The 26,137-nt window shown below is 37.3% G+C and overlaps 2 protein-coding genes across 6 annotated transcripts in view; one reads left to right on the top strand and one right to left on the bottom strand.

The window, feature by feature from the left end:
• The window catches only part of npr2 (natriuretic peptide receptor 2), an 84,856-nt gene extending 65,316 nt beyond the window's left edge, over positions 1 to 19,540 (top strand). The window contains exons 16-22 of the mRNA XM_023289615.3: positions 6,998 to 7,144; positions 7,748 to 7,871; positions 10,842 to 10,910; positions 12,292 to 12,466; positions 15,754 to 15,852; positions 18,116 to 18,207; positions 18,944 to 19,540. Coding sequence (XP_023145383.1) covers positions 6,998 to 7,144; positions 7,748 to 7,871; positions 10,842 to 10,910; positions 12,292 to 12,466; positions 15,754 to 15,852; positions 18,116 to 18,207; positions 18,944 to 19,006 — 769 coding nt within the window. The 3' untranslated portion in view covers positions 19,007 to 19,540. The remainder of the gene's footprint in view (positions 1 to 6,997; positions 7,145 to 7,747; positions 7,872 to 10,841; positions 10,911 to 12,291; positions 12,467 to 15,753; positions 15,853 to 18,115; positions 18,208 to 18,943) is intronic.
• Positions 3,957 to 26,137, bottom strand: part of spag8 (sperm associated antigen 8) — a 58,881-nt gene continuing 36,700 nt past the window's right edge. For 3 of the 5 annotated variants that reach the window (XM_055019228.1, XM_055019229.1, XM_035956990.2), the window contains 2 exons: positions 23,250 to 23,312; positions 19,063 to 22,744 (listed from right to left, as the gene is read on the bottom strand). In XM_055019228.1, coding sequence (XP_054875203.1) covers positions 22,637 to 22,744; positions 23,250 to 23,312 — 171 coding nt within the window. In that variant the 3' untranslated portion in view covers positions 19,063 to 22,636. Of the gene's footprint in view, positions 7,500 to 19,062; positions 22,745 to 23,249; positions 23,313 to 26,137 lie in introns of those variants that run through there. The other 2 variants (XM_023289617.3, XM_023289619.3) reach the window with 2 other exon arrangements.

Below are 26,137 nucleotides of genomic sequence, written 5' to 3' on the forward strand. Positions count from 1 at the left end.
TTTGCAGCCTGTTGTGGTGTTGCAACAGGATCTGTACTGTCCTCAGCTGACTCCTCATCCTCCTCTGACTGAACAAAGGGCTCATCTCATTTCACTAATTTCAGCGTCCTCGTCTCCTCTTTCCTCCGTCCTCCTGCCTGTGACCCAAAAATCAATCTCGGTGTGTCATCACAAGCTCAATTCCTAAATGCATCCTGGAGGAGAGAAGATCGGGGAGGCTGCAGGAGGAGCTGAGAGCAAGGACTGAACATGACAGGGCTAAAACCTAGAGGGTGGTAGAATTAGCAATCTGTGGAGGATTCTGAGCTGAAACTTGAAATTTGGGGACGTGAGACTTATGCTAACTTGTTTAAAGGGTTTGATATGGAAATTCTGAAGATTGAGGGTGGACAGAAGGGATGCTTGATTTGTAGAGGCTGGTGTAGAACCAGGCAGAATGAATGAAAGCTGCCTCGGTTATAAAGCGCACCAATTGGTTCGACTGGACTGAAGTCATTAATGATTGGACAGACAAGGGACTTATGGCTACTGCTGATTGTGTTCCTGCCTCAACTACTGGGAAGGTCCATGTCCTGTTCAGAGACGTTTATGGTGAGATGAAGAACCAGCTTTTAGCTTTAGTATATACACTGATCAGCCACAACATTATGACCACTGACAAGTGAAGAGAATAGCATTGATCATATTGGTACTATGTGGTGTTCTATTGGAAAAGCTTGGATTTTGTCATACTTGTTGATAAGACTTTGATACTCAAACATTGAAACTAAACATTGTCCCAGAACAAGCACACTCCTTGATGCAAATGGAAATTGTAAATGTCACTGGCCTACTCCCGCAGGAAAATGCACCCCACCACATCACAAAAACATCTAACAATCAGGAACATCTTGGGAAACATGTCAATCACCCAAGATGTTGATTTGACCTCCAAACTTCCTAGACTCCATTCTGATCAAGCATCAACAGGATGCAGTGTAACAAGTTTGATTTCCAGAGGCCCGACTGCACAACCAAAAGTACACAAAGGATTCACTGCCAGTGTCCTGGTTCCAGACCCCATAGGACACACTGAGAGGTCCTCTGGTCCAGGCCCAATGATTCAGAGCATTTTTGACCACATAAGAGGGACCAACACAATATTAGGCAGGTGGTCTTAATGTTTTGCCTCATTGGTGTACATTCTGTACATAAATTAGCCTTTATGTTTTCTCTCTATATCCAGTGTGTTCTCTGCTCTTTTTGCTTATTTCTGTATTCTGCATATTTAATATGCTGCTGGTTTCTTGAATTTCCCTCAGGATCAATAAAGTATCTACCTACCTACCTATAAGCTACAAGGTGCTGTTATGCACTTACACTAGAGTTTAAAGAAAGTTTGCATCCAAATAACCTACGTGAATAGTGATAATCAATACAATACCGATTGCATCAGATATGCCTACCATGTGCAGGTGATGAAGGAGCAGCTGTTACTTTCAGATACATAAGCCCACTGTGCAAGAGTTGTGATTTAATTTTGCTTTCCATGAACTATGATAAACTAAAGCAGCTTGAGGGCTTGTGATGACATTTCCGACAATGTTTTGTTCGCCAAAACTGTTGTACGACGTTGAAAATGCTAATCTTGAAATACTTTGAGCGCACCTGTCAGATATGAGTTAGCTCGACGCACACTATTAGTTTCAATAAAAATTTAGTTCATAGTTCTATTTGCGATGCTAGTCATTACCGGGTCAGATAAAAATGATGCACTTCATTTGCACACCAGTGTACCTGTTGCATTTTAATCTCGTTTTGTAGCTTCTAAAGGGAATAAAGTAAAACTACTGGTCCAGACTGGTTAAAATCTCCAAGCCAATATTAAATCTACATGTTTTTTAAGCAAAATTTTCAATCAACTAAATTAATGTAATTTTATTAATCGTTGGTGAAATGGTCCATAATTCAAGACTTTCATAACAGTAATGTTAACTTCTGCTTCGATTTTTTCTGATCACATGCTGAGCTGCAGCGGCACATTGGAAACACTGAACCATCATTATCTCAGCAGCATGAGGGCTGCACCTGTCCTGTCTCCACTTACTGCTGCTGAAAAACTCTGTGGCATTGCTGTGTTGTGTTTATATCAGGAACAATGATGACAGCTGTGTAAAAGACGAGCATTTCACCTCATCAAAATGTCTACTATTGTGCTTTTTATATACTAGAAGACACATTATGAGCAAAATAAGTAGTTAAATCCAATAGCTAAGCCTTTAAATTGTCTCAAAAACACAACTTCCAGGGTTTCATACACAACAGGGTGGTACATTCTGTATCATTATTCTTTTTTTAGACTTGGTTTCAGGTTTAGACATACAGTATATGGCTGAATTACTCCAATACTCCTACTACAATATAGCTTCACAGATCTACACATTCTAAATACAGCAACAGTGTAGTCACATCTAAGTCATTTTAAGGCAGGAAGGGATTATTTTTAAGGGAAAAAAATCAAAATTTGTAAATTTGATACACAGTTGAGTTTTAATGGGTTAACCAGCTAGACTGTATCTAAACCTTTAACCAAACTGGGTGAAATTGAGATTCAGTCACCTACTACAAGAGTCTCTTTCTCATCAGTCGTCCCCATTACTGTTAGTTATTGGATGAATGGCGCTAAACTGTGGCTGTGCGCTGCAGTAAACAGTGCGTAGCCTGTGTGATTGCATCCAGTGTGTTAATAGTCATCAGTCTTTCATGTCTCCCTCTGATGTTGTGTTCTTTAAACTTAAACAACACGTGGGAGTGTGTAGGATCTGTGACCCAGTAGAAACGTGGCAGCGTGCCAGACATTGATGCTTTTAGCCGCCACGGTGGTGTGGATGACTCACCTTCTTGCTCCGTCGGAGTAAATGCGTGTACATGCATGTGTGTGTGCGTAAGCATGTGAATGTAGAAATCTCCCGAGACACAAACATTATACAATACGTGTATTATATAATTGTGGACTAACTGTGAAATGATCGCTGTAGTAACGACGGAAATAGAGATCTGTCACCAAATGTTCGCAGCATCTGTTACTCCTTCATGTTGGAAAGGAGCTCTGTGTTCAAACATGAGCAATACTGTTTACTAACAGATGCTGCAGTGGAACAGTTACATACATTAGTTGTGTTTTAACTGTACCGCTTACACCGTTGGAGGAGAAACAGCCACTCGCATACACCTCTTTTATTGTTGTTGAACGTTTATAGGCAATAAAATATCACTTTTTTGACAAGAATTTACCCCCAAAAATGACTCTGTCATGTCAAAGGGAAAACATATTTCTACAGAGTAATGTCAGGTAATTAAAAATATAAAACATAACAAAGTGAATAGTTTTTGTCCCCTTAAAGTGAGTATTTAGTAGATGCACTTTTGGCTTCAATTATATCATTGAGCTCAAGTGAATACCCTATTTACCCCCATTCTTCATTGCACCACCCTGTCAGGTTATACTGGGATCATGAGTCAACAGCCCTTTGCAAGTCCAGTCACATATACTCAGTTGGATTGACGTCTGTGCTGGACTCCACAACATTCACCTTGTTGTCTTTCAACCATTTCCGTGTAGTTTTGGCTGTTTCCTTCAGCTCATTGTCTTGCTGGAAAATAAACGTTCTCCCAAGTCGCAGGTCTATAACACACTGCATCAGGTTGCCCTTCAGGGTTTCTCTAGACTTTGCTGCATTCGTTTTGCCCTCTACCTTCACAAGCCTTCCAGGGCCTACTGATAACAAGCATCCCCACGTCACAATGCTGCCACCTCCATGCTTTACATTATGATGTTGCCACCACCATGCTTCACTTCAGGATGCTGCCACCACCATGTTTCACATCATGATGTGCCACTGCCATGCTTCACATTATGATGCTGCCACTACCATGCGTCATATCATGATTCTGCTACCGCCATGCTTCACATCATGATGTTGCAAACACCATGCTTCACATTATGATGCTGCCACCACCGTGCTTCATGGTGATGATGGTGTGTTCATGAAGATGAGCAGTGTTTAGTGAATGCCAACCACAGCCTGTAGTCTGTTGGCCAAAAACTTAGATTTGTAGTATCTTCTTCGAGTCTCCACATGCCTTCTGGCAAACTCAAGTTTAGATTTAAGATTAGCTTTTTTCAATCCATCAATCAATCAATCAATCAATCAGTCAATCAAAATGTATTTATAGAGCACTTTACAACACCCAAGGTGACCAAAGTGCTTTCCAGTTAAAGTCAAACAGTAAAATTAGAAATTTTCAACAGTGTCTTTCTCTTTGCCACTCTCCCATAAAGTTTTGACTGGCAAAGAACAGGTAACAGTTATTGTATGAACAGCCTCTCCCATCTCTGCCACTGAAGCTTGTAACTCCTTCAGAGGAGTCATAGGTGTCTTGGTGGCCTCCTTTACTATCATCTTTCTTGTATGGCTTCTTAGTTTTTGAGGACGGCCTTCTCTAGGCAGATTTATACATGGTCCATATTTCTTCCATTTCTTAATGATGGATTTAACTGTACTCCAAAGGATATTCAGTGGCTAGGAAATTTTCTTGTATCCAACACCTGATTAATGCTTTTCAATCACCTTTTCACGTCTTGGAATGTTGTTTAGTCTTCTTGGTTTAGCCAGGACTACTGATTCATCAGTGACTTGCCCTTCTAGATACAGGTGTCTTTATACTACGTTTACCTGCAGCAATGTTGAAAAAGGTGAGACATTTGAAGTCAGTGAGTGAATACTTATGAAATCCCATATCTGACATTTTACATGTTTAGGTAACTGACGTTACTTTGTAGAAATCTGTTTTCACTTTGACATTTAAGAGTCTTTATTGTGAATTCTTGCTTGAAAAGCCACATTAAATTGATCACGAGTCAGTACTGAAAAGCAATACTAGAGGGGTGAATACTTCTTACAGGCACTGTGTTTCTGAATGAGGTGTCTGTATAAGAGGCATGCACAAGTTCTGCAAAGGTCAGTTTGATCGTCATGGTTGGCACTACACAGCTTGTAAAAACACTGTACAGTTCGTTCTGTTCGTCTGGTAGAGCTTTGTCAAGTCTTAGAAAGTAATCCTCATGATGTCATAACTGTTATATCAGCATGGGCTAGAAGATTTAAAATATTATAACATAAAACTGCGTTACGAGGGAAAGCCGAACAAAAAAAAAATGTCATTTGTAGTGTTGTTGGAGATATGGCATTTAGAGTTTCTGGTTGGCTCCAACCAGGACCAAAAATTCAGGATATCTCAGCCTCTGTTGCTCATTTTTAATCTGTCTATTGTGAGTTTTGTCGGCATTACGGAGCTGCAATATCAAATCCAAACAAAGCAAATACCCCTCAGATTCTATAAGTCTGGATTAAGTCATCAAGCAACTGAAGTCCTCCGCCTACCAGCATGTTGAAGGCTCTCCCAGCTTTTCCCACAATATACAGAATATCATTAACAGCTTCTTACATGAACTAAGACATCTCTGCTTCTGTTAAGCCTGCTGTCTCCACCAGCAGTTATGAATGGGTTGATTCTACATGAGTCAATGATTAGACTGGGCCACTTTGACATTTAAAATCAGTACAAAACTATAATTTTAAAGAGTTTTTGGCATGTTTTGCCTTTATTGTACAGTTCAAAGCAAGGACACAGATTTAAGGTAAAAATGAGGGTTATGATATGTAGCACGGTGGTCCTCGGCTAAAATCAAACCAGGGACAATACAGTTATGGGGTAACCATGCGGCTTACAGTTTTGTTTAGTTTTTTTTTTTTACATTGCAGATTATCTGGAAAAGTTTTAATTTTCATTTTGTGTGTTTTATTTATTTTTTGTACAAAATTTTGTTAAAAGTGATTTGAATGCAATCACTAAACTAATAGGAAGCCAAGTTGTCTAAAATCAGTTAAATTGCCACTATATTTGTGACAGACTTTACATTTACATTGCATTATGGGTCATGAAAATTACCTTGTGACTACGTTGTTGTTTCTTCAGATAGAAATAGTGCCTAAAAATAAACAGGGTCACTCCATCTCAAATCATCACATTTTTAGAACAATTTCTGCTCGACTATCTGATTTGCTAACATTTTTGTAACATAAAACATGGAAATTTCTAAAGACATTCCTGACATTTTAGCATCATATATCAAATTGTTTCTGCGCTAAAGATTTTTTCGCAAACTGAAGTTTGGAGATATTTTTGAACAACAACATCTGAGGAACTATTAAAGATAATAGCCTGACATTTGAAATGTTACTTTTCATCATAACACTGATTCAGATATTAGACAAGTAGATTAAATAATCATTGACTGTAGGTGAGTTGAAATATGAAAAAGGAATAACACGGTCAAGAAAAGTCCCATCTTTGAGAACATATTAACAAAAAAAATGATAATGCAGAAGTCAACTAGTGATATTTTCTGAACCACATGTAGTTGCATATCAAAATAATATGAAACAAAACATATGTAATACCTTTAATACGAAATATTTAGTGCCAAAAATGAAAGGAAAGTTATTTTTCTTTTTGAACTTTCATAACTGATTGAGCAAATATGACAAGATGTACACGTACAAAAATATTGCTAGTCGTATCCAAATTTCCAAATATTTACAGTAACTAAGAAAATGTATATTTTTTTTATATGATTGTATTTTTCACTTTTGGAAATTCTGGCATCTATTTTTAAAAGTACCCGAGATGTTGTCATTCCAACATAGCCTCTAATTTTTGTGTGCAAATAAATGTGCTGAAACTGGGTCAACTCGCAATTAATGTAAGTATCTGGTATATCAATCTGAAATTTCACAGATAACATTTTAAATATCCATAGTTTATGTTAAAAAAAAGATTCAAGCAAATCAGAAATGATTGAGCAGCAGGAACCTGACACACGATACCCTAGTATCTTTGAATTTTTGTTACCGTGTGTTTGTTTATTTACCATAATGGTGTTTTTTCTCTACAGGGAGGGCAGCACCAGTATCCTCAACAACCTGCTGTCCAGGATGGAGCAATACGCCAACAACCTGGAGAACCTTGTGGAGGAGCGAACACAAGCCTACCTGGAGGAGAAGCGCAAAGCCGAAAACCTCCTCTATCAGATTTTACCACAGTAAGACAAACTGATATTCACACTTCTGTCATTCCTACCAAAAGACTCCAATTAACTTGAACTCAGCGCGCAGATGCCTGCTCAGTTCAGTGACACGTTGCCAACTATGCTAAATCCCTGTATTAATTAAACACTCCGAATTCCTCCCAACACTGTATTTTATTAACAGATACACATTTCCCCGCGGTGCGATCTCACTGCAGATGAAAGGGAACACAGGGAGCTGACAGGCGAATCGCTCATTAAGCGGAGACGGTGGAACAGACATGATAGTGAGTTTAGGCGTTTGGATAAAACCACAGTCGCAAATTTATCCCCTTTGCCTCCTTCGCTTCGTCAAAGGACAGAAAAGGGCCTGAGAGAAAGGACAGATATTATTTCTCAACAACAGATTAAATGACTTCTGCTGCAGTGTTTCAGAAAAAATTAACATGAGTGGAATGAGCAGAGATAAACCTGCCGGGTGTTATGTAACTGTGTTTGAGTTAGACCTTGCAACATGACATGCAAAATCCTGTTTTTGAGAACTACTAACAGAGAATCCTGTGATTTCTCTGAGCGTTTTTGTGGATCTTGACCTCTTGTCTCTTTCTTTTTGTGCAGTTCAGTAGCAGAACAGCTAAAAAGAGGAGAGACGGTTCAGGCAGAAGCCTTCGACAGCGTCACGATTTACTTCAGCGACATCGTAGGCTTCACATCCATGTCTGCAGAGAGCACGCCACTACAGGTGCACATCGATCGATACCTCCACCGAGAGATTCCCGCTCTGTAGCTTACTGCCGCTCAGGAGCGAGTTCACCTCTGCTGACTTTCCTCCACATCTTCCCAGCTAACCTTAAGACGTTTTTTTTTTTTTTTTTTTTTTAAATCAGTGGTCGTGATCACAGTTTGGGAGAATTCTCCTTCACCAGGTCTCTACCTACAGCGTGTCTCATAGTTCCCACAGTGTGTGTTCCCACACAAGAGCTGCTGCGACTCAAAATAGTACAGTTTTTAGATGGAAGAGTGTGTTGACGCAGAGTTGAGTCACGTTATGCCACCACATATCTCACTCTAAGCTGAATAAAAAGCCAGGTTTATAGACCAAAGACACCATCAGGCTGCAGGTGACAGGTGCTAATGGACAGTCGCGCTTTTACACAAAGTTTAACCATCTAGAGAATTTGATATTTTCATCTTTATCACATTTCTCTTCTAAAATGTGTAGATAAACAAGATTTATTCATCCCAAAGGAAATTCTTGTGCCAGATATGGCTCAGAAAAAACTAAAACATAAGAAATGTAGTGCCTAAAAAGTAGAAAAACAATATGCACTTATATAAAATAAGTAAGCTAAAATAAGGCTAGATTAGAACATCAGGAGTAATGAGGACAAGTGATGCTTCTTAAAAACACCAGAAAAATACAATATGTATTAACATCCACTCTAGTTTTATGATTCTAGATAAATGAAGGCCTTCCAAAATAAAATCTAAACTAGATAAATGCTGCTTTCTGCATTTTTTGGTGATCATAAAGCAAAAAAAATCTAACATAAATGGGTTATAATTTACCATGTGAGCACTCGTTAGAATATTTGTGTTTCTTATTAATATTATGTAGCATTTGTTAGAAATCACAGCTTCTCCTGTGTTAATTATGATATTACTTCGGCTGTGTTTAAATATTTTGTCATTATCTGTTTGTGCAGCTGCCTCCAGTCATGGGAGCCCACAGGAGGAGTATAGTTGTTGACATGCATAAAATTATAAATACTGCTTACTTTTTAATGAAATATTCATATATTGTTTGGAAGAGAAAGGGAGGTTTCAGAAAAGTGTTACTGTGCAGTTTTTGGAAGATTAACTGTACTCTAAAGCAGAGATTGAATACGAGGTGGCCGCACTTTTTACAGCCCTGATTAGTGACCTGTCAGCTCCAAAAACCTCCAGTCAATCAAATGCTTCGCTCTGTGATTGCAGCGGCCCACTGTGTGCCCAAACGGCCATTTTCCAAACGTTCGAGGGTCTTGCTGAGAGCCATCAGTCACCCAAAATGCAGTTTGTGACCATATGATGGATGTCGCCTGCAGCCAGAGTGAAAATTTTACGGTGTAATGCAGGAATCAGCTGCCATGTCCGAGCTGGAAAGATTTCCAATATAATGAAGCTGTCTGCAGCATAATATACTGTATGGAGCTGGAATGTGTATGAATGACAGATATTAATTTGAGAAAATACACAGATATGAAAGATTGGATGGACGGATGGACGGACGGAAGGATGGGTAGATTAGGTAGATGTATAGATGGAATGATGGATAGATGGGTAAATGGATAGATGAATAAATAGGAATATGATAGACAGATAGATGATAGATGGGTAGATGGATAGATGGTTAGATGGATGATGGATGGATGATGGATGGATGGATGGATGGATGATAGATGGATAAATAGGTAGGTGATAGATGGGTGGATGGGTACATGGATGGATGGATGGATGGATGATAGATGGATAAATAGGTAGGTGATAGATGGGTGGATGGGTACATGGATGGATGGATGGATGGATGGATGGATGGACGGACGGATGGGTAGATGGACAGATGGGTAGATTACGTAGATGTATAGATGGAATGATGGATACATGGATAGATGAATAAATAGGAATATGATAGACAAATAGATGATAGATGGGTAGATGGATAGATGATAGATGGATGGATGGATGGTGGATGGATGGGTGGATGAATGGATGGATGGATTTATTAATCCTGAGGGAAATTCAAGTATTCAGCATGTTACATACAACAAAAAACAAAACAGGCAGGTTAGTAACCACATTAACATTAAAGGTTAGTATATACTCTCAAAAAAACGTGCTCTACGATGCTAGAAATACAACACTAATGATTTTAAAATCTATAAAAATACTAAATGGATTAAGAGTCAACATACAGTATTTACATATTTCAAAGCACGGTGATTTAAAGTGATTTAAAGTGATTTCGACAGGTAGTAACTAGACTAGTGTATGTGATGCTCTACTTGAACACTCACAATGACAAATAGGTCATAAATGGGCCCATTTCAGCAGATAATTTAACAAATCGTGTGACTGACCTCCAAAAAACGTAACAAAATGGCAGCAACAAGCAGTAAATGTGTGAATATATGTAAACAATGCAGCTATTAGAGCATTTACTGTGATTGCGGAACGTGTCTTTAATCAGAGTTTACTTGGCGCAGCACAAAATGTCCCCAGCTGGGTCTTATTTTGGGTTTTTAAATGTAAAATAAAGCCTAAATAGCGATAATGGTCTCTGAATAAACAGCCCACCCCTGACACTGCTGCTGCTACATTACAGCTATTATAAGCCAATACGATTTTGTAAATGTAATGCAGCCTGTGTTTGTAATATTCCATCTGTGGATTTGATTTATGATCCTGTAAACGTGTTTGTCAGTGAGCCTCGGCGGGCGATCATCCAGCGACAGAAATAATGCGAGAGACTGTGAGGTTTCGCAGACGCACTAGACTCCCAATCTGTCAGGGTTTTACCAAAAGAAAACACAGTGTAATGTTGGATTTACAGCCTGTGTTTTTACATTTTTCATTCATAATGCTTCTAGCTGCCACAAAGGATTTAAGCTGAAAACTCTGCTTCTTGTTGGTTTATTGAAATCACATCTAAACTGTTGGTTGTCTCCTGCAGGTCGTCACTTTGCTCAATGATCTGTACACGTGCTTTGATGCCATCATCGATAACTTTGATGTGTACAAGGTAAGTCAGGATCATCAGTCAGTTTGAACCTGGGATTTCTGTCTTACTCCATATTAGAAGGAGCTGTTAACCTGTTAACACTTGGAGAGCTAATTACAGTAATTGAAAAGACACACTGTTAAAATTGCGCAAAAATGATGTTACACAATCACCGACACCACAATAAAGTGAATATAACGCCTGTTTTTTTTTCTTTTTAGAGATATTTCTTCTGCATTTACACTGATTTTGTGATGTATTGTAGATGATTGTTGTGCTATGTGTCACAGAATTGCTGTCTTATGATGGTATCGTATTATGATTTCACCCCTACTTCTTTTATAGGGTCATTCCATCTCAAATTAAAATCTCATTTTAAGTTATTTTTATTTGAACTATTTCTTCTCGACCATCTGAGATTTGCCCAACACTGTTATAGCAAAAAATATAGATATTTATATAGATATTTGTGAAAGTTTAGCTCCATATTTCCAACACTTGGAGATTTTTTATTTTTTTTAAAGCCCGCTACACGTTTTTTGCTGCAAAGAAATCTAAGGCTGTTTGAACAACCATATCTCAGGAACTATGAAAGATAAAAGCCAGAAACTTTAACTGTTATTTGTCATCATGCCATTGATTCAGAATCTGCAATATTGGAGAAGTTGATCAAATAATCTGATTATGGGTGAGATGAAATATGAAAAAAAGAAAATAAGCCATCATGTAAAATACCATCTTTAGCCACACATTAACAAAATAATAAATAATGCAGAAGTCAACTAGTGATATTTTCTGAACCATATGTAGCTGCATGTCACAATAATACAATGACAACACATATAGAATACTTTTTAATGTGAGATACTATAAATACTATGAAATACTACAGCTATGAAAAGTTGTACCACAAAAAACTAAATATTACTAGATAGCCTGATCCAAGTAGAACAGAGTTCTGGAGTTTCAAAATGGTTCCCCAAATGTAATTAAGAAGACATATTTCTTTTTTATTATGGATATATTTTTACATTTTTGGAAATTCTGGCTTTTATATTTGGTCGTTCCTGAGATACTGTCATCCAAACATACCCTCAAATTCCAATGTGTGAAAAGATGTGCTGACAGTGGGTTGAAGGGCACTTAAAAAAGATGTTGTCTCTGAAAGTATTTGATATATGGAGCTATAGTTTCCAAGATACCATTTCAAATATTGGTAGAGAGAAGTTTCAAACAAATCAGCGATGGTCGAGCAGAAGGCCCCTGATGATTTAAGATGGAACCCTATAATGTGTGAGCTCCAACAAAAAATACAGGCTCGATGCTGGGAATGACTAAATGAAAAAAAAAGGTGTTTTTCTGTATTTTTTAATGATCTGATCTCCTGTGATTGCCCCCACAGGTGGAGACCATCGGCGATGCCTACATGGTGGTGTCGGGGCTGCCGGTGAGGAACGGGAAGCTCCATGCCAGAGAGATCGCCGGGATGTCGCTGGCTTTGTTAGAGCAGGTCAAAACGTTCAAGATCAGACACAGACCCAACGACCAGCTGAGACTCAGGATAGGAATCCACACAGGTGAGACTGAAGTCTAAACCCGAACCTGGAACTGACCTGTGTCAAAGTACACTAACTCAAGTTCTGTATCTTTGTACAGTGGTGAGCTACTTGTTTTTTTTACTTAAATATTTCCATTTCTAGGTGCTTCATCCTTGGGTCGTTCCATCTCACATCGTTTAATTTTAAGAACAATATCTGCTTGACCATCTCAGATTTGCCTGGATTTTCTATTGCATAAAATATGGATATTTACAAATATTTACAAAACGGACTTCCGAAGATAAAAATGTTTTTAAAAATGCCTGTTGACCCACTTTTAGCAACAAAAATACATATAGAGTTATATTTAGAGAACCATTTTCTACCTGGATTAATCAGTATTTATGTTCCAGATTTCAGCTCATTTAAACAACATGGTGAGAATTAGCAGTTAAAATTTCAGGCTTTTATCTAGAACAGTTCCAAAAAAATGTGCTGAAAGTGGGTTGAAAGTACTTGATATACCATGCTAAAATTTCACAGATAGCATTCTAAATATACAGAGTTCATGTTAAAAAAGTTTCAGGCAAATCAAAGATGGTTAAGCAGAAGGAACCTGATGATTTGAGATGGAATAACTCACTTCTACTTCACCAGAAACTCCACTTAAAGCGATTAAAACATTAATGCATCAATGATTATAATCCAATAATATGAGCTACATTATTCTGAAACGGATAGTTCTGCATCATGAATATTGTTAATTTAGATTTTTTGATTATATTTTGATGCTTGAATACTTTAGCTTAACAAAGCTTTGAAAGCCAGATTTAGTTATGCAAGAATAATTGCACACTGTAGTATTTGGTGCTTTAACTGCAGCACAACATCTGAGTAGTTCCTCCACAGCTGAAAGTGACACATGGTTCTCGAATTGATCGCGAATAATGTCTAGAAGTTCAACTTGCTGAGGCACTGAACAAAGCACAGCGTCATTTATTATCTTTCAGCTGAGTGTTCTTCTGCTTAGGAGGGAACATTGTTAACAATCGATCAGTAAGTTCAGTTGCATTGATCTCAGCCACACTTGTCCCCATTTCTGTGGCAATTTTCCTGCTGCTACTTTCATTGATGTAGCTACTTTCTTTTTTAACTACCCCATTCTTGATTCTGCTCCACCAACAGCTGAGTGGCCCCTGATAGGAAACTCACCAGTAATGAACAACACCAGACTGTTTAGAACAAATCGAAGGTCTGAATCAGGCTACTTGATTACTGCTATTCATTCTCAGCTCCCACTGCAAGGAAATATACAATAGTTGGCTGTGCAAACATATATATTGTGTAAAAATTGATCTGTTCAATGTAAGGATTTACTGTGCTCATTCTGACAACTAGGAGTTCTCATCTTATGTAGGTTACAATACATAGAAAATGCAAAAATTATTAAGCCTCATTTCTTTGTGTACGCACATTTTTTGAAAAATGTATTGTTATTTAGCATTTTTTTCCTTTTTTAAATTACAGATAATAACTAGTATAATCATAGCAAAAAGCAATATTTTACATATAAAAAAAAACAGGACAAAACTATAAATAATGTCTTCATCAAGCATCTGTATTTTCACAAATAGTAATTTGTTCTTTTACAACATTTGTCCATGAAATCACTCTATTTTATCCAATATTTAAATAACAAAAAAAATCTATAATTTTCAAATATTAGCTGTTTTTTGATTATAAAAAAATCTATATCAAGGATTAGGAAACATTTTTAACTATTACTTTACCCATTTTGTTAAATTATAGATAATAATGTGATAAAACAAAACAGTACAAGATAAAAAATCCAGGTAATCTGTATTTTTATGAATGGTAAGGTTGTGCTTTTACAGGGTTAGACTGTAAAAATTACTCTATTTTTACTGTATTTAAATCCGCAAAAAATATTGTTATTTTACAGACATTTGCCCTTTTTTAAAGGCAAAAATTTGGTGTATTAAGGACTTTAAACTGAAAATAATTTTTAAACTATCAGATTTCCCTGTTATGTTAAATTACAGATGATATTTGGTAAAATCACAAGGGATAAATTATTTATGTACATGTTTAGCGTTAAACAGAAAACATGTCAAAACTGTACATTTTGTCCATATCAAAGTCTTTATTTTTACAATATGAGTGTAAAACTGTACCGTTTCATTGTATTTAATTTTTTTTTTTTAAATCATTATTTTAGAGATATTTGTACCAATTTGTGGCAACCTTACTGCCAGATTTTCATTTTTTTATGGGATTTTTTTTTTACTGTGATTTTTTTTACTTTTTTTACTGCTTATAGAAAGACATTATTTTAGCTGCTTTTCATACAATAACACAAGTCAGAATTATGTAACAATTTCTCTCTTTCAGTTTACATTTCTTAACGTCTACACAAATCAACAAATTCCATAATCAATGACAAATAATTTTACTGTGTGATAAGTGATTTTTGTATGAAATAGTCTTACGACTGTTAAGCGAGAACTAGTTTTAGGATTCGAACATACTGGATTATAAATAGACATATGTGACTGAAGTGTGAATCCAGGTCATTGCATTACATAACAGTGTCTGTCTAGAAGTACATGTTTCTCACGCGTCCCCAGATTCTTGTAATTTACAGCTCAGAGATATTTTTGTTATAAAGACACTGAATGGAAAAGAAAATCTATTTAGTGGTTTGTCTACCTCATTTGGTAAAAATGTCTCATTATAATACAACACAGTTCAACAGCAGCACATTCTAAAACCTCCAAAATGACCATAAAGTTGAGTAAACACGTCTTTAAATACTTTTAATTAAACATTTGAATATTTTAAGGATTTATTGCCAGGCTGTTGTGTTGGTTGTGCATCACTCACAGGGCAGTAGTGATTTGTAACTTCCCACATGCCCACGTACAAAGTGGACATAAACACTCAGGATGTTCTATCCTCGCCTGTCTGCTGCCTTTAGTCTGACGTAATTTACAAGAGGCTTCTGACACGGTATTTGGACTGTATCGGCTCACGGCAGCGCTGTTTGTGCTCTTATTCAGATGCTTGACATGCAGCAGGACTGGGTCGGCGTGCGTAGGCTGGTACTTAGCATTGTCAGAGTAATTTAAAGCTTTCTGTGCACAAATTCAATTCACTCACACCTCTGTCTTCCTATCTGACAACATTTACACCGAGGTGGTTGTGCAGTAATGAAAGCAGCTCTGGACATTCCAGGTGTGATTGTCTTTTTTCGTTTGTCTTTTTCTGGTGTAAAATGCCGACTGTGTTTGGCTCGTGTTTTCCAGGTCCAGTGTGTGCCGGTGTGGTTGGGCTGAAAATGCCCAGATACTGTTTGTTTGGAGATACTGTCAACACAGCGTCCCGAATGGAGTCCAACGGAGAGGGTGAGTGTCCCGTCTCTGGCTTTTGATCTGTTATTTTTCCCCCTCTGATGGATTTTATACACAGATCCAGATTTTCAACAGGAAGGAACATTATTTACACAAATCTATGCACCAGCGACACCGTTGTCATTATCTATCATTTATGAGGACTTGCAGCTTATTTGTCTTTTCTGTGAGATTGCTTTGATATTTCTTTCACTTTTTCCTTTTTTAGAAGTTTGTCCTTTCCCAAATTGATATTTTAAAGATAAAGCGGTGTAAGATAATTCTGTGTCTGGACTATGTAGACATTCAAATTAACTTCTATTGTGAGGACACAATTTTTTAAAGAAGGAGGTTTTCCTAAGCACAAACTTGCAAATACATAAGCAAATTAACTATCAAAAACTGATTTAATTGTTCATTTTAGTCAGCTTTCAGCTTTCAAACTCATTAGACCTGCAGTCTGCTGTTAGTTTATTTATTTATTTGTTTATTTATTTAACTTTAATTTTAGATTTAGTTTTTTTAAAATGCCTTGTTTAATCCAAAGATCTTCAGTTTAGTGTCACAGAGGAAAAAAGAAATCAGAAAAGGAGCTAAAATCATTCAATTTAGAGGGTTTTCTTTTTTTGATTAAAAGTTTTCTCAAACTACAGGAAACATAATTTAGTCAGGATGATCAAAAATATTCTGAGTTTCCAGAAAAACAGGTATTTTTAAGTAGAAAACACATTTGCAGACCTTGTAGAGCAGAAACAATGCACTGGAGCTGCAGGTTTTATCATTTCTGCATCAAAATCAGACTTTATTTTATGTTTTATTATTTGCCTTTTACCTGTAAAGTGTCTTTGAGTGCCCAGAAAAGCGCTATACAAATAAAACGTATCATTATCATTATTATATTACTTTTTGTAGGCTAAAGATTGGCATTATTCAATACAATTCTATTTCTTTGCAAATTACATTTCAAAAACCCACATACGGTGCTGAAACAATTAACTGATTAATCAGTAAATGGACTGACAGTTAAAACCAAGCAAATGCTAGTCAAAGAGGAATACAGATCAAATTTGTTGTGGACTATTTTTATCTGTGAATTATTACTCACTCGGTGTATGTGGGATTTACTCAAAAATAAACTACAGCGTGTTTTATTGAAATGTCTTCACACAGCAATGTAACTCTATGGCACAGAAGAATAATAATAGTATATCAGGATTTGGATATTCTGATATGTTTTCTTGAGTATTATAGATTTTAGTATATGATGAACAATATTTAGCATAAGTGCAAACGTGTTAATTACACTTTTTCACAAATAATGAAGGTCCTAGTAAACAATAAATACACTACCGTTCAAAAGTTTGGGGTCACCTAGACAATTTCATGTTTTCTTTCGTTCATGTGCTAACATAACTGCACAAGGGTTTTCTAATCATCAATGAGCCTTTCAACACCATTAGTTGACACAATGTAGCATTAGAACACAGGAGTGATGGTTGCTGGAAATGTTCCTCTGTACCTCTATGGAGATATTCCATTAAAAATCAGCTGTTTCCAGCTAGAATAGTCATTTACCACATTAACAATGTCTAGACTGGATTTATCATTCATTTAATGTTATCTTCATTGAAAAAAAATGCTTTTCTTTTAAAAATAAGGCAATGTGAGTGACCCCCAAACTTCCGAACGGTAGTGTATGTATTTTCATCTTCCTGTCTTTACTGCAACTATCATTTTTTCCAACTATCCTAAAGTCTCTGTTAATGTAGTTGGATGAAAACACAAGTCAGTAAAATAATCAGATTTCTAAGCTGAGTATGAGAAGCTGTGACCTGCTGAGTGTAATACTTTCAACACTGACATTTTTGTTCTTAACTGCCAGTGACAGGAGCTGCTGTTATAAAACTGTGGTTTGATATTTTGCGAGTGTATCATCAGATGTATTGATTAACTACTGAGTCGCTTCCTGGATTGTGCCTCCTCTGGTAAATAATTGATAGCACTTACAGCTGAGGGCCCTTACCCAGCGATATACTGTACAGCCTGCAGCTCCAGCAGCGTCTCACATCTCTGCACAATATGCATTAATTGGACGAAACAATACAGATTTTCATCATGTTGGCATTATAACTGCTGGCGCCTGATGGAACTAAAAGCTTATCCATCGTTTTCTTGCCTACTTCACGTCTTAAATATTGAGATAAAAGCAGTTTTATCAGCTATTAGACTTGTAACTTGTCATTGACACTCAGTAAATGTTGAATTGTGTGTCTTGCAGCCTTAAAGATCCATGTTTCATCGGCCACCAAAGAAGTGCTGGATGAGTTCGGTTACTTTGATCTCCAGTTACGAGGAGATGTAGAAATGAAGGTAAGAGACTTTTCTTTTGCTTTTTTGAAAAAATATCGACATCATGCTAAGCTTACACCGCAAAAAGCACAGTAAAATTATTAATTTGCAGCTTTCACAAACCTTTAGAATAGGAAGTTATCATTTAATGCATACTTTATATATAAAAAACTCTCTTGAGGTAAGAAAATATGCATTGGAACTCCCAAAAAACAAAGAACCACATGCTGCCTCATGAATAAATCTACAATTAACGATTTTCAGTCATAATAAGCCTGACAATTATTATCATGATTAATAGTTTACACCATGAAGTCAGCCTGTAACTACGACTGAGGGCACTGAGGTTGATTCTAATAACCTAAAGAGGAGGAATCAATACCAATAAATGTGATAGCTTTTAGTTAAATAAGTAAAATCTGCTGTTTTAGCAACAAGAGAAAGTTTTAAAGCTGCACTTCTTGTAAGAAAAATTAAAACTGTTGATTTATTTTCTGTTTCTGATTACTTTATCATGGAGAAAACAATTACTTTTAGCACCAGATTAAAGAAAATGACCATTTATAAAAACAAGATTTAAACCTGGCAGCAGAAAAGGCAGTTTTAAACGTGTACATGGTTGGTTCATGCACTAATGCATCATTTTAGACAAAGGTGGAGCTTCAGGGTCATGCTTAAATGAAGGGCAGCCTCATAGAGGGTATCAACCCCCCCTTCATCTCCACTGATGAACCTATTGATTTCTGTGTTTTTCCAGGGCAAAGGCAAAATGAGAACGTATTGGCTTCTTGGGGAGAAGACTGATGTGTATGTTATCTGAGAGGCCTGCTGATAATGTGGCAGCAGCAGCAGTGGACGCAACAGCAGAAGCTCCGCTACTTTATTTGTTCTAGAATAAGTCCTTAAATGGTGATTTCCCTGCAGAGGAAAGGTGAATGACACCACAAAAAAACCCAGAGGGAATTCCAGGTATATTTATTACCTGCATACTGTAACTGCAAAAAATAAATAAAATAAATACAAAGAAAGAAAAAAAAATGAAAAATAATGTAAAAGTTGTTTTTGTAAGAAGAATTTCTGTCCTAAGAGTGGGTACTTTTCACGGATAAATTCTTATTTTTTGTGCTTTCTATATTAAGATTTGTATAATGTGTTTGAAAGTCAATGATGTCTTACTATTTCCTTAAAAAAAAACATCCATTGAAGTTTTGGAGGCACAGCGCTGCAATCAGTGTCACTGCAGGGGTTCATCAACCGTGTTACACAGTACAAGATAATATGTATATATGTATATCCAAGATACTGTAAAATATTTTGTTCAATAAACTGAGTAAAACCCTCTTTTTCATTTACAGACCTGGTAGCATTTTTTACATTTCTTCGATATTAATATTTGCTTGAAAAGAATAACTTTTGGCATCACGCTGATCATGTATCTGGGCCATATCCTCCTGACAATACTCACCCAAATGTTTTCATCCCATTTTAACCCAGAAAGAATTTATAAATGACCTTGTGCCATCCCTCCGAAATATTGGATGTCCTGCTGGGATTGCACTTTTAAGAGGCAGAAAGTGCAGCAGGCAGTTCAGAAGAGGGGCAGTCTACCTGAAATAACCTTTTCAGAGCTTCCGCTGCAATTAAGCTGCACTTTAAAGCTTATTAAATATCAGATTTGTGCCAATTAGTTCAGCTTTAGCCAACATATATATATATAAATATATTCGTCTTTTCACTTTACCAAACTGCTAATATGTTATTACTATGGTTAAAAATACAACAAGTGAAGAGGAAAAGAGCATCATGTATCTGCAGGCTAATTAACTGCGAGCGGTTGTGGACAGATAAGAAGAAGAAGGAAAGCGAGTCAGTAGCAGGCAGCTGTGTTTTCGTGGTAATGACATCACCGCTCATTAGATGCTCATTATCAGTTTTGGAATGAGCGCTGTGCGTGTGCGCAAGTGTGTGTCTTTGTGTGTTTGCTGTGTGCATTTTCATCTCTGCAGGAGAACATCTTCCCCTCCTGCTCGGCTGTAATTACCGCCCACTTTCTCAGCCACACTGCCGGCGCCTGTTAGAGCCAAAGCGAAGGTCTCTGCTGAACCCCACGCTGACCTGCTAACTTCTCTCAACTGACCGGGCTGTCTGTCATCTTGTCATCTGTTATTTTTCTGCCTTCTTTTTTTTTTTTTCACACAGCTGAGACCTTGGAAGTACAAAAGCAGTCCTCCAAGCACGCTGCAAAAAAGTGTGCATGAGTCTAATCGCTCTCGGAATCGCTTTAAATAGCCGGAACGTCTAAATTTATGGAGTGATTTTGTATCTGTTAAAGCTTTGCTGAGAAATTTGGTGATTCCCACATGAATCAACTAACATTTCTGGCCACAATCATAGTGGCATTTTGTTGTGTTGAGGACAGACAGTATGTTTCTGCTGCATGTTCCTAAGATCATGTTTAAATACAGATAACAAAAATATCTTCTGAGCTGAAAGCAGCCTCACCGGGTCATCTGTGAGCCCAGATCAGATAAATGTTATCTCTATATATCTACTGTATGGCATACCTGCACATGCATAAGCAGCAGAGGGACACACAACTCCAACTAAATGGGAGAAAGCACAAATGAAAATTACCGTATCGCGTTTCATTTGAAATGTTAAGCACAAATCCGCTCCAAGGTCTTGTGTTTTCAGAAGCAAATTGGTTTTCCTCTATCACCCCCTGAGATAATGAAATGTTTGGAGAGAAAAAGCTGCATAAATATAAGCTAAAATTACTTGTCACCATAGCTACCGCCTTCTAATCCCTACTGAAAGCTCAGAAAAGAACTACAGGCTGGAGTCGTCCTCTGATTGACAGAACACGTATGTGACTCTGTAACATAAATGGTGATTCCCAACGATGTTACGTAATGTTACATGTCTTTATACTGCACAGTCCTGTAAGTACACGTTTTTCTCTTTTTGAGTCTTTTTTTAAGCCTTTATTTGATGGCATTGGTGGAGAGAAATGGGGGATGACATGCAGCAAATTGTCTGGTCAGTTCAGGACATTTGTGCCCATCTGCTACACGTCCTAAACACTGTTATCTGGTCGCCTCAGTACAAATCTCTGTAAAAGGTGGTGAAGCGCTCGTCTGTGCTATTTTTCTTGTTATTCTGCTCAAGGACGACAGCAAGATATTCTCGGTGTAGGAGGAAAATGCGGCTTTTGGTTGCTCAGCACCGTTTGATTGCAGTAATTAGAGGTTGCAGAAGGCAAAAGAGAAATTATGGAAAAAGATGAATGGAACTTGTAAACAAACCCAGGGCCAGGCAGCATGAGGAAGCAGTATAAACAACAGTGAGGTACAGGTACAGAAAGTACTTCAGCTTTCCCCGTCTGGATTTCTGTAATGTCCTTTACACAGTTATTACTCAGGCTTCCCTTCATCGCCTTCAGTGGATTCAAAATGCTGCTGCCAGGAGCATCCCCGCTTCAAATAAACAACATCATTTAACTCCCATTCAGGCCTCCGTGCACAAGCTCCCTGTTTGCTTTTGCACTGATTTCAGAATTTTAATGTTGACTTTTATGGCTTTATATGACCAACGCTGCTTATATGAAGAAGCTATGAGTCTTCTGCTCATTCCTGGAGCCCAATTGGTGGTCCAGGCCCCATGTAACTACAGTTAATGTTGCTTATTTAACATATAAATACAGCTATTATTGGAAAGTCTAGTCACAGCATTAAATGGTAAACCTCAAATACGACCGCAGAGTGCTGCAAGTAATCAGTTATACTGTAATTGGCTGTTTAAGTAAATTGCAATTGTAACACTAAAAATACTTTTACAGGGAAATTTCTTACAGTGCAGACAAATAAATGTGATTCAGAGTAAGTAGGATTCATGGACCTAATGTTCTTCACCACAGTGGCTCATTAAGTCTGACTTTACGATTGTCTCAACACTGCAAAATGAGTCATACTGTCGTATTCTGCGGTATTATAAACTCAGTAAATATTTAGTAACAACTAGTACATGAGAGCTAGTTTGTGTGGTGCAATGTGCTTTAATTTGGTGATGTATAAACGTTCACTTCATACAGTTTAGTACAAATTTATAGCTAAAGTAAACCTGAAAATAACATCTGGTGCTTGATTTTCCATACAGATTTACTCATCCAATCTGTTCCCGTGTGGTTATGATATTTACATGTTTCAGTGAATATTTGCAGGATTAGCAGCAGAAAACTGGCAGTTTGCATAAGTCTCTATATATTCGATATGTTGTTGCTTCGCTGTTTTTTACTGCAGTAAATAATGTGTTTGTTTTCCGTTCACAGGTGTCAGAGTCGCTGTGAGATGAGCTCTGGGGATGCAGTTTTAAAAAAAGAGAGGGCTAGTAATTAACTAGGAATTAATCTTAACCTTTAAAGTAACCTTTCAAGTGGTAATAACATACTGTCTCAGTCGTCAGCTGGGAGCTTGGGTTCATCCAGCCGCTCGCTGATGGGAGTGCTGAACTTGGCTGACTTCCTGAAAGGTGCTTGAGAGGTCTGAGCGGCGGTTACACCCTGGAAAACAAAACAGTACGAGAATAATCTAACACTGATCAATTATTTCTTGATTTCTCATGTGTAACATGCACAGAAAGACAATGGGACTCAAGATTCTGATGCAAAATAATAAGCATGCAAGCACACATTGCACTGAGAGGCAATAATAGGGGGAAAGAGCTTTGAATACAGCGCATATAATCATCTTCCTCTTGACCTTGGCAGATAAGTGCAACTCTTCTTAGAGCTGCTGCTTTCTCTTCTGACATATTATACGGTGCCATTAGTGACTGTATGTTATTTTTAAAAGAGAAAACACAGCACTATGCACAGACAGACTACAGACCTAAGTGTTCATCATCAGACAGAGACAATTACTCTGATATGGATCATGTACCTTCTGGCCCATGAATAAATCTCTTAAAAGAGGCTGGAGCTATTTGATAATCCACATAAGAATATAGAATGACAATAAACAAAACAGGACAATGTATGTATAAAAGATGACAACAGTCTGGCTCACCTGTACCCGCTGGTAATTTTCACTCCAAAATGAGATGGCCTGGTCAGTTTTATAATCATGTACCTGAAAATGAGACGAGAACACACTGTCACATCACCTGCACTGAGAGCCCAGGTTTCTTTTTTCTATTTTTTTTTTTTTTTTTTTCTATTCTGAAGCAGTGTGGACTATTTTAGGACGAAGATGATGTACTTGTGATCTGAATTATTTTTGGTGTTCTGCTTTTCCGCAGTCCTCTTTGTGTTGTCTGTACCTCCTCCGTTTGTTATGCTGTTTTCCTTTTGCTAATGAAAAACAGGAACACGAAGGAATGGGACTATATAAGAAGTAGAATGCACTAGAGGAAAAAATAAAAATAGTAAGGTTTGATATCAGCTGGAGGCTGTTTGAGGCCATTAAGTATGAATTCCATAAAAGCAGCGGTCAACTTGACACAGTATCATGAAGTAGGATTAATGGGTTAGCTGACTATTCATGGGTTTATCTTAAGTTCTCTGATATCACCAGGCTGGCTCACTGTTAACTGAGACACGACGTACAGCATTCAGCATAAAGTGCCCTGTGCAATATCACTGAAATGTCAAAGTGCTTCTAAACTGTATCACCTCACAGTAATTCCAACAAGCTGAACAGTAAAGTATTTGCTCTTATGTAACATTAAAAACTAAAAGTTTAAAGGTACTGTAATAAAAAACACAGGCCTGACAGAAGGGCCTCGATGCAACAAAAGCCAGCACTCGTTTCATAATTAGGAATAAAATCTTAAATCTTTTTAAACTCTCCATGTCCATCCTTTATTTTGGATGTAGTCAATCCTACTCAGCATGCAGGATACCAAATTTCTAGAGAGATGTTCTGCCAATCTTTTTATTTAGCTGTTTTTTTCCTGTCTTATCTATATTTCTCCTTAAAATATCCCAAAGGTTTTCTATTGGATTCAAATCAGGCAACATATTTGTCCATGCCATCATTTCCACTTTTTTCTTATTCAGGAAATCTTGTGTCATTTTGCGCTTTGAAATGTTATCAGGTTGGAATATTTCCCCTGTTCAAGTCATCTTGTCAGCCAGTATTTTAGTATATCTACAGGTATTCATTGTGTAATCTGTAAATATCATCTCCCCAAAAACTATTTGCACTCATGTAGCCCAGTATCATCACACTCCCTCCTTTGTGCTTCACTGTCAGGACTATGCATTCACTGTGGTAGTCCAGGTTAGCTTCACATCAAGCATACTGGACCAAATCTGAACCAAACTATTTTATCTTGGTCTAAAGTGAACAAAGATCGTTCTCTCACCAATCACCAGGCTTCTTTCTAGGTTTGTTAAAAACTTAAATCTTGCAGTAAGCAATCGTTTTCTGTTTGCATACTGTCCATGTTGTTATGCAATTCCACAATTCTACAATTTCATTTAGCAGATGCTTCTTCTGAGAGTAGATACAACACAAGCAAGGATCTAGTCAGGAGAAAACAACCTGGATAAGTGCCTTAAAACAAGTTCAAGTGTGATAATAGGACCTTGGTGTCTACAGGCAGTGCAGACGTAAGAGGATGTTTTTGTTTTTGCAGTCTGTCAAGTGCAAAGTTGTTCAGTGAAGAGCTGGGTTTTTAGTCTTCTCTGAAAGACTGGGAGAGATTCTGCAGATCGGTTATGAACTGTCCTTCACACTGTCTGAGCTTTCACAGGAACTCTGATTTGCTTTGGTACCAAGTCTGAATCACTTGCTCATCTATTTTTTAGAGCTTGATTGATTGTGCAAGAAGTTTACTGTTCGTAGAGTCATTTTAGGACGACAATCACTGTGACTCTGATCAGTGGTAGTACGGCTCCTTCACTACAGTCATTCTTTAACTGTGGAGTGATATTACACACATGTGTACTCACTTCCGTTGTATGCTGTATACTGCACACCTAAATTATTATTTAGGTACTACTGACCATTCACAGCCCGAGCACTACTCGGGCTGTGAATACATCTATAAAATATCTTCTGTGGTACAGGAGGAAGCTTTCAATAGCCTGATGAAATGACTCTGAAATTGCTGCCAAGAAGCAAAGTGCAAAATTGTTGGAGAACCCTTTTAAGTTCAGAGGCTCTGATCAAAATGAGTGTCTACCTACTGACAGTCAGATCACTGGACTTTCCTGCTTATAGGATCATGACGTGGGCAAAAATGAGACTCATTACATAAAAAATGCATTTTGACATTTTCATAGATCAAAAGAACCACTTTTCATTGTATCATAATTATGTCAGAAATGGATTAAACTTTTCTTTACACATTTCTATGTTCAAAATAGATGAAGTAGCAATCAGACAGGGAGTAGTTTATACTAACAGACTAATGATAATTATAGGTAACCACAGAGCCTGATGGATGGTGATTGCTGCACTATAATGATGCTTTGATTTTCTTTCCTTTCTGAAAGGATTTCAAACAGCTTTTACGCTGATATTCCATCATCAGGGTAACATGAGACCTATTATCTCCTGTGATGTGCAGGGCTATAATCATGGCTTTGGTCAAATTGCCTGTGATTGGCTCGTAATTAAGAACTTGCTTCTATCACATGAACATTTTCATCACTGCACCATGTTTACCAACATGGAGCCTCGTGAAAGCCAGACAGTGACGGTTCTAATTGATCCAGACTCAGATGAACTTATTTTCAGATTTCACACACTGGTAATGGTGCCTCGATCAATGTTATCAGTGACACCTGGGATTTTCTTGCAAGTCCAAATGTGTGTCATTAGAAAGATCTATTGATTAGAACTTAAAACAGTCAGCAACCTGTCTCCCCACTTATTTTACTACTGATATTAAAGACTTATTCAGCATATGTGATTTTCATGGGTCACTTGTCATCTAATTTAGTAAT

This window comes from Amphiprion ocellaris, chromosome 17 (assembly GCF_022539595.1).
Source record: "Amphiprion ocellaris isolate individual 3 ecotype Okinawa chromosome 17, ASM2253959v1, whole genome shotgun sequence".
Lineage (NCBI taxonomy): Eukaryota > Metazoa > Chordata > Actinopteri > Pomacentridae > Amphiprion > Amphiprion ocellaris.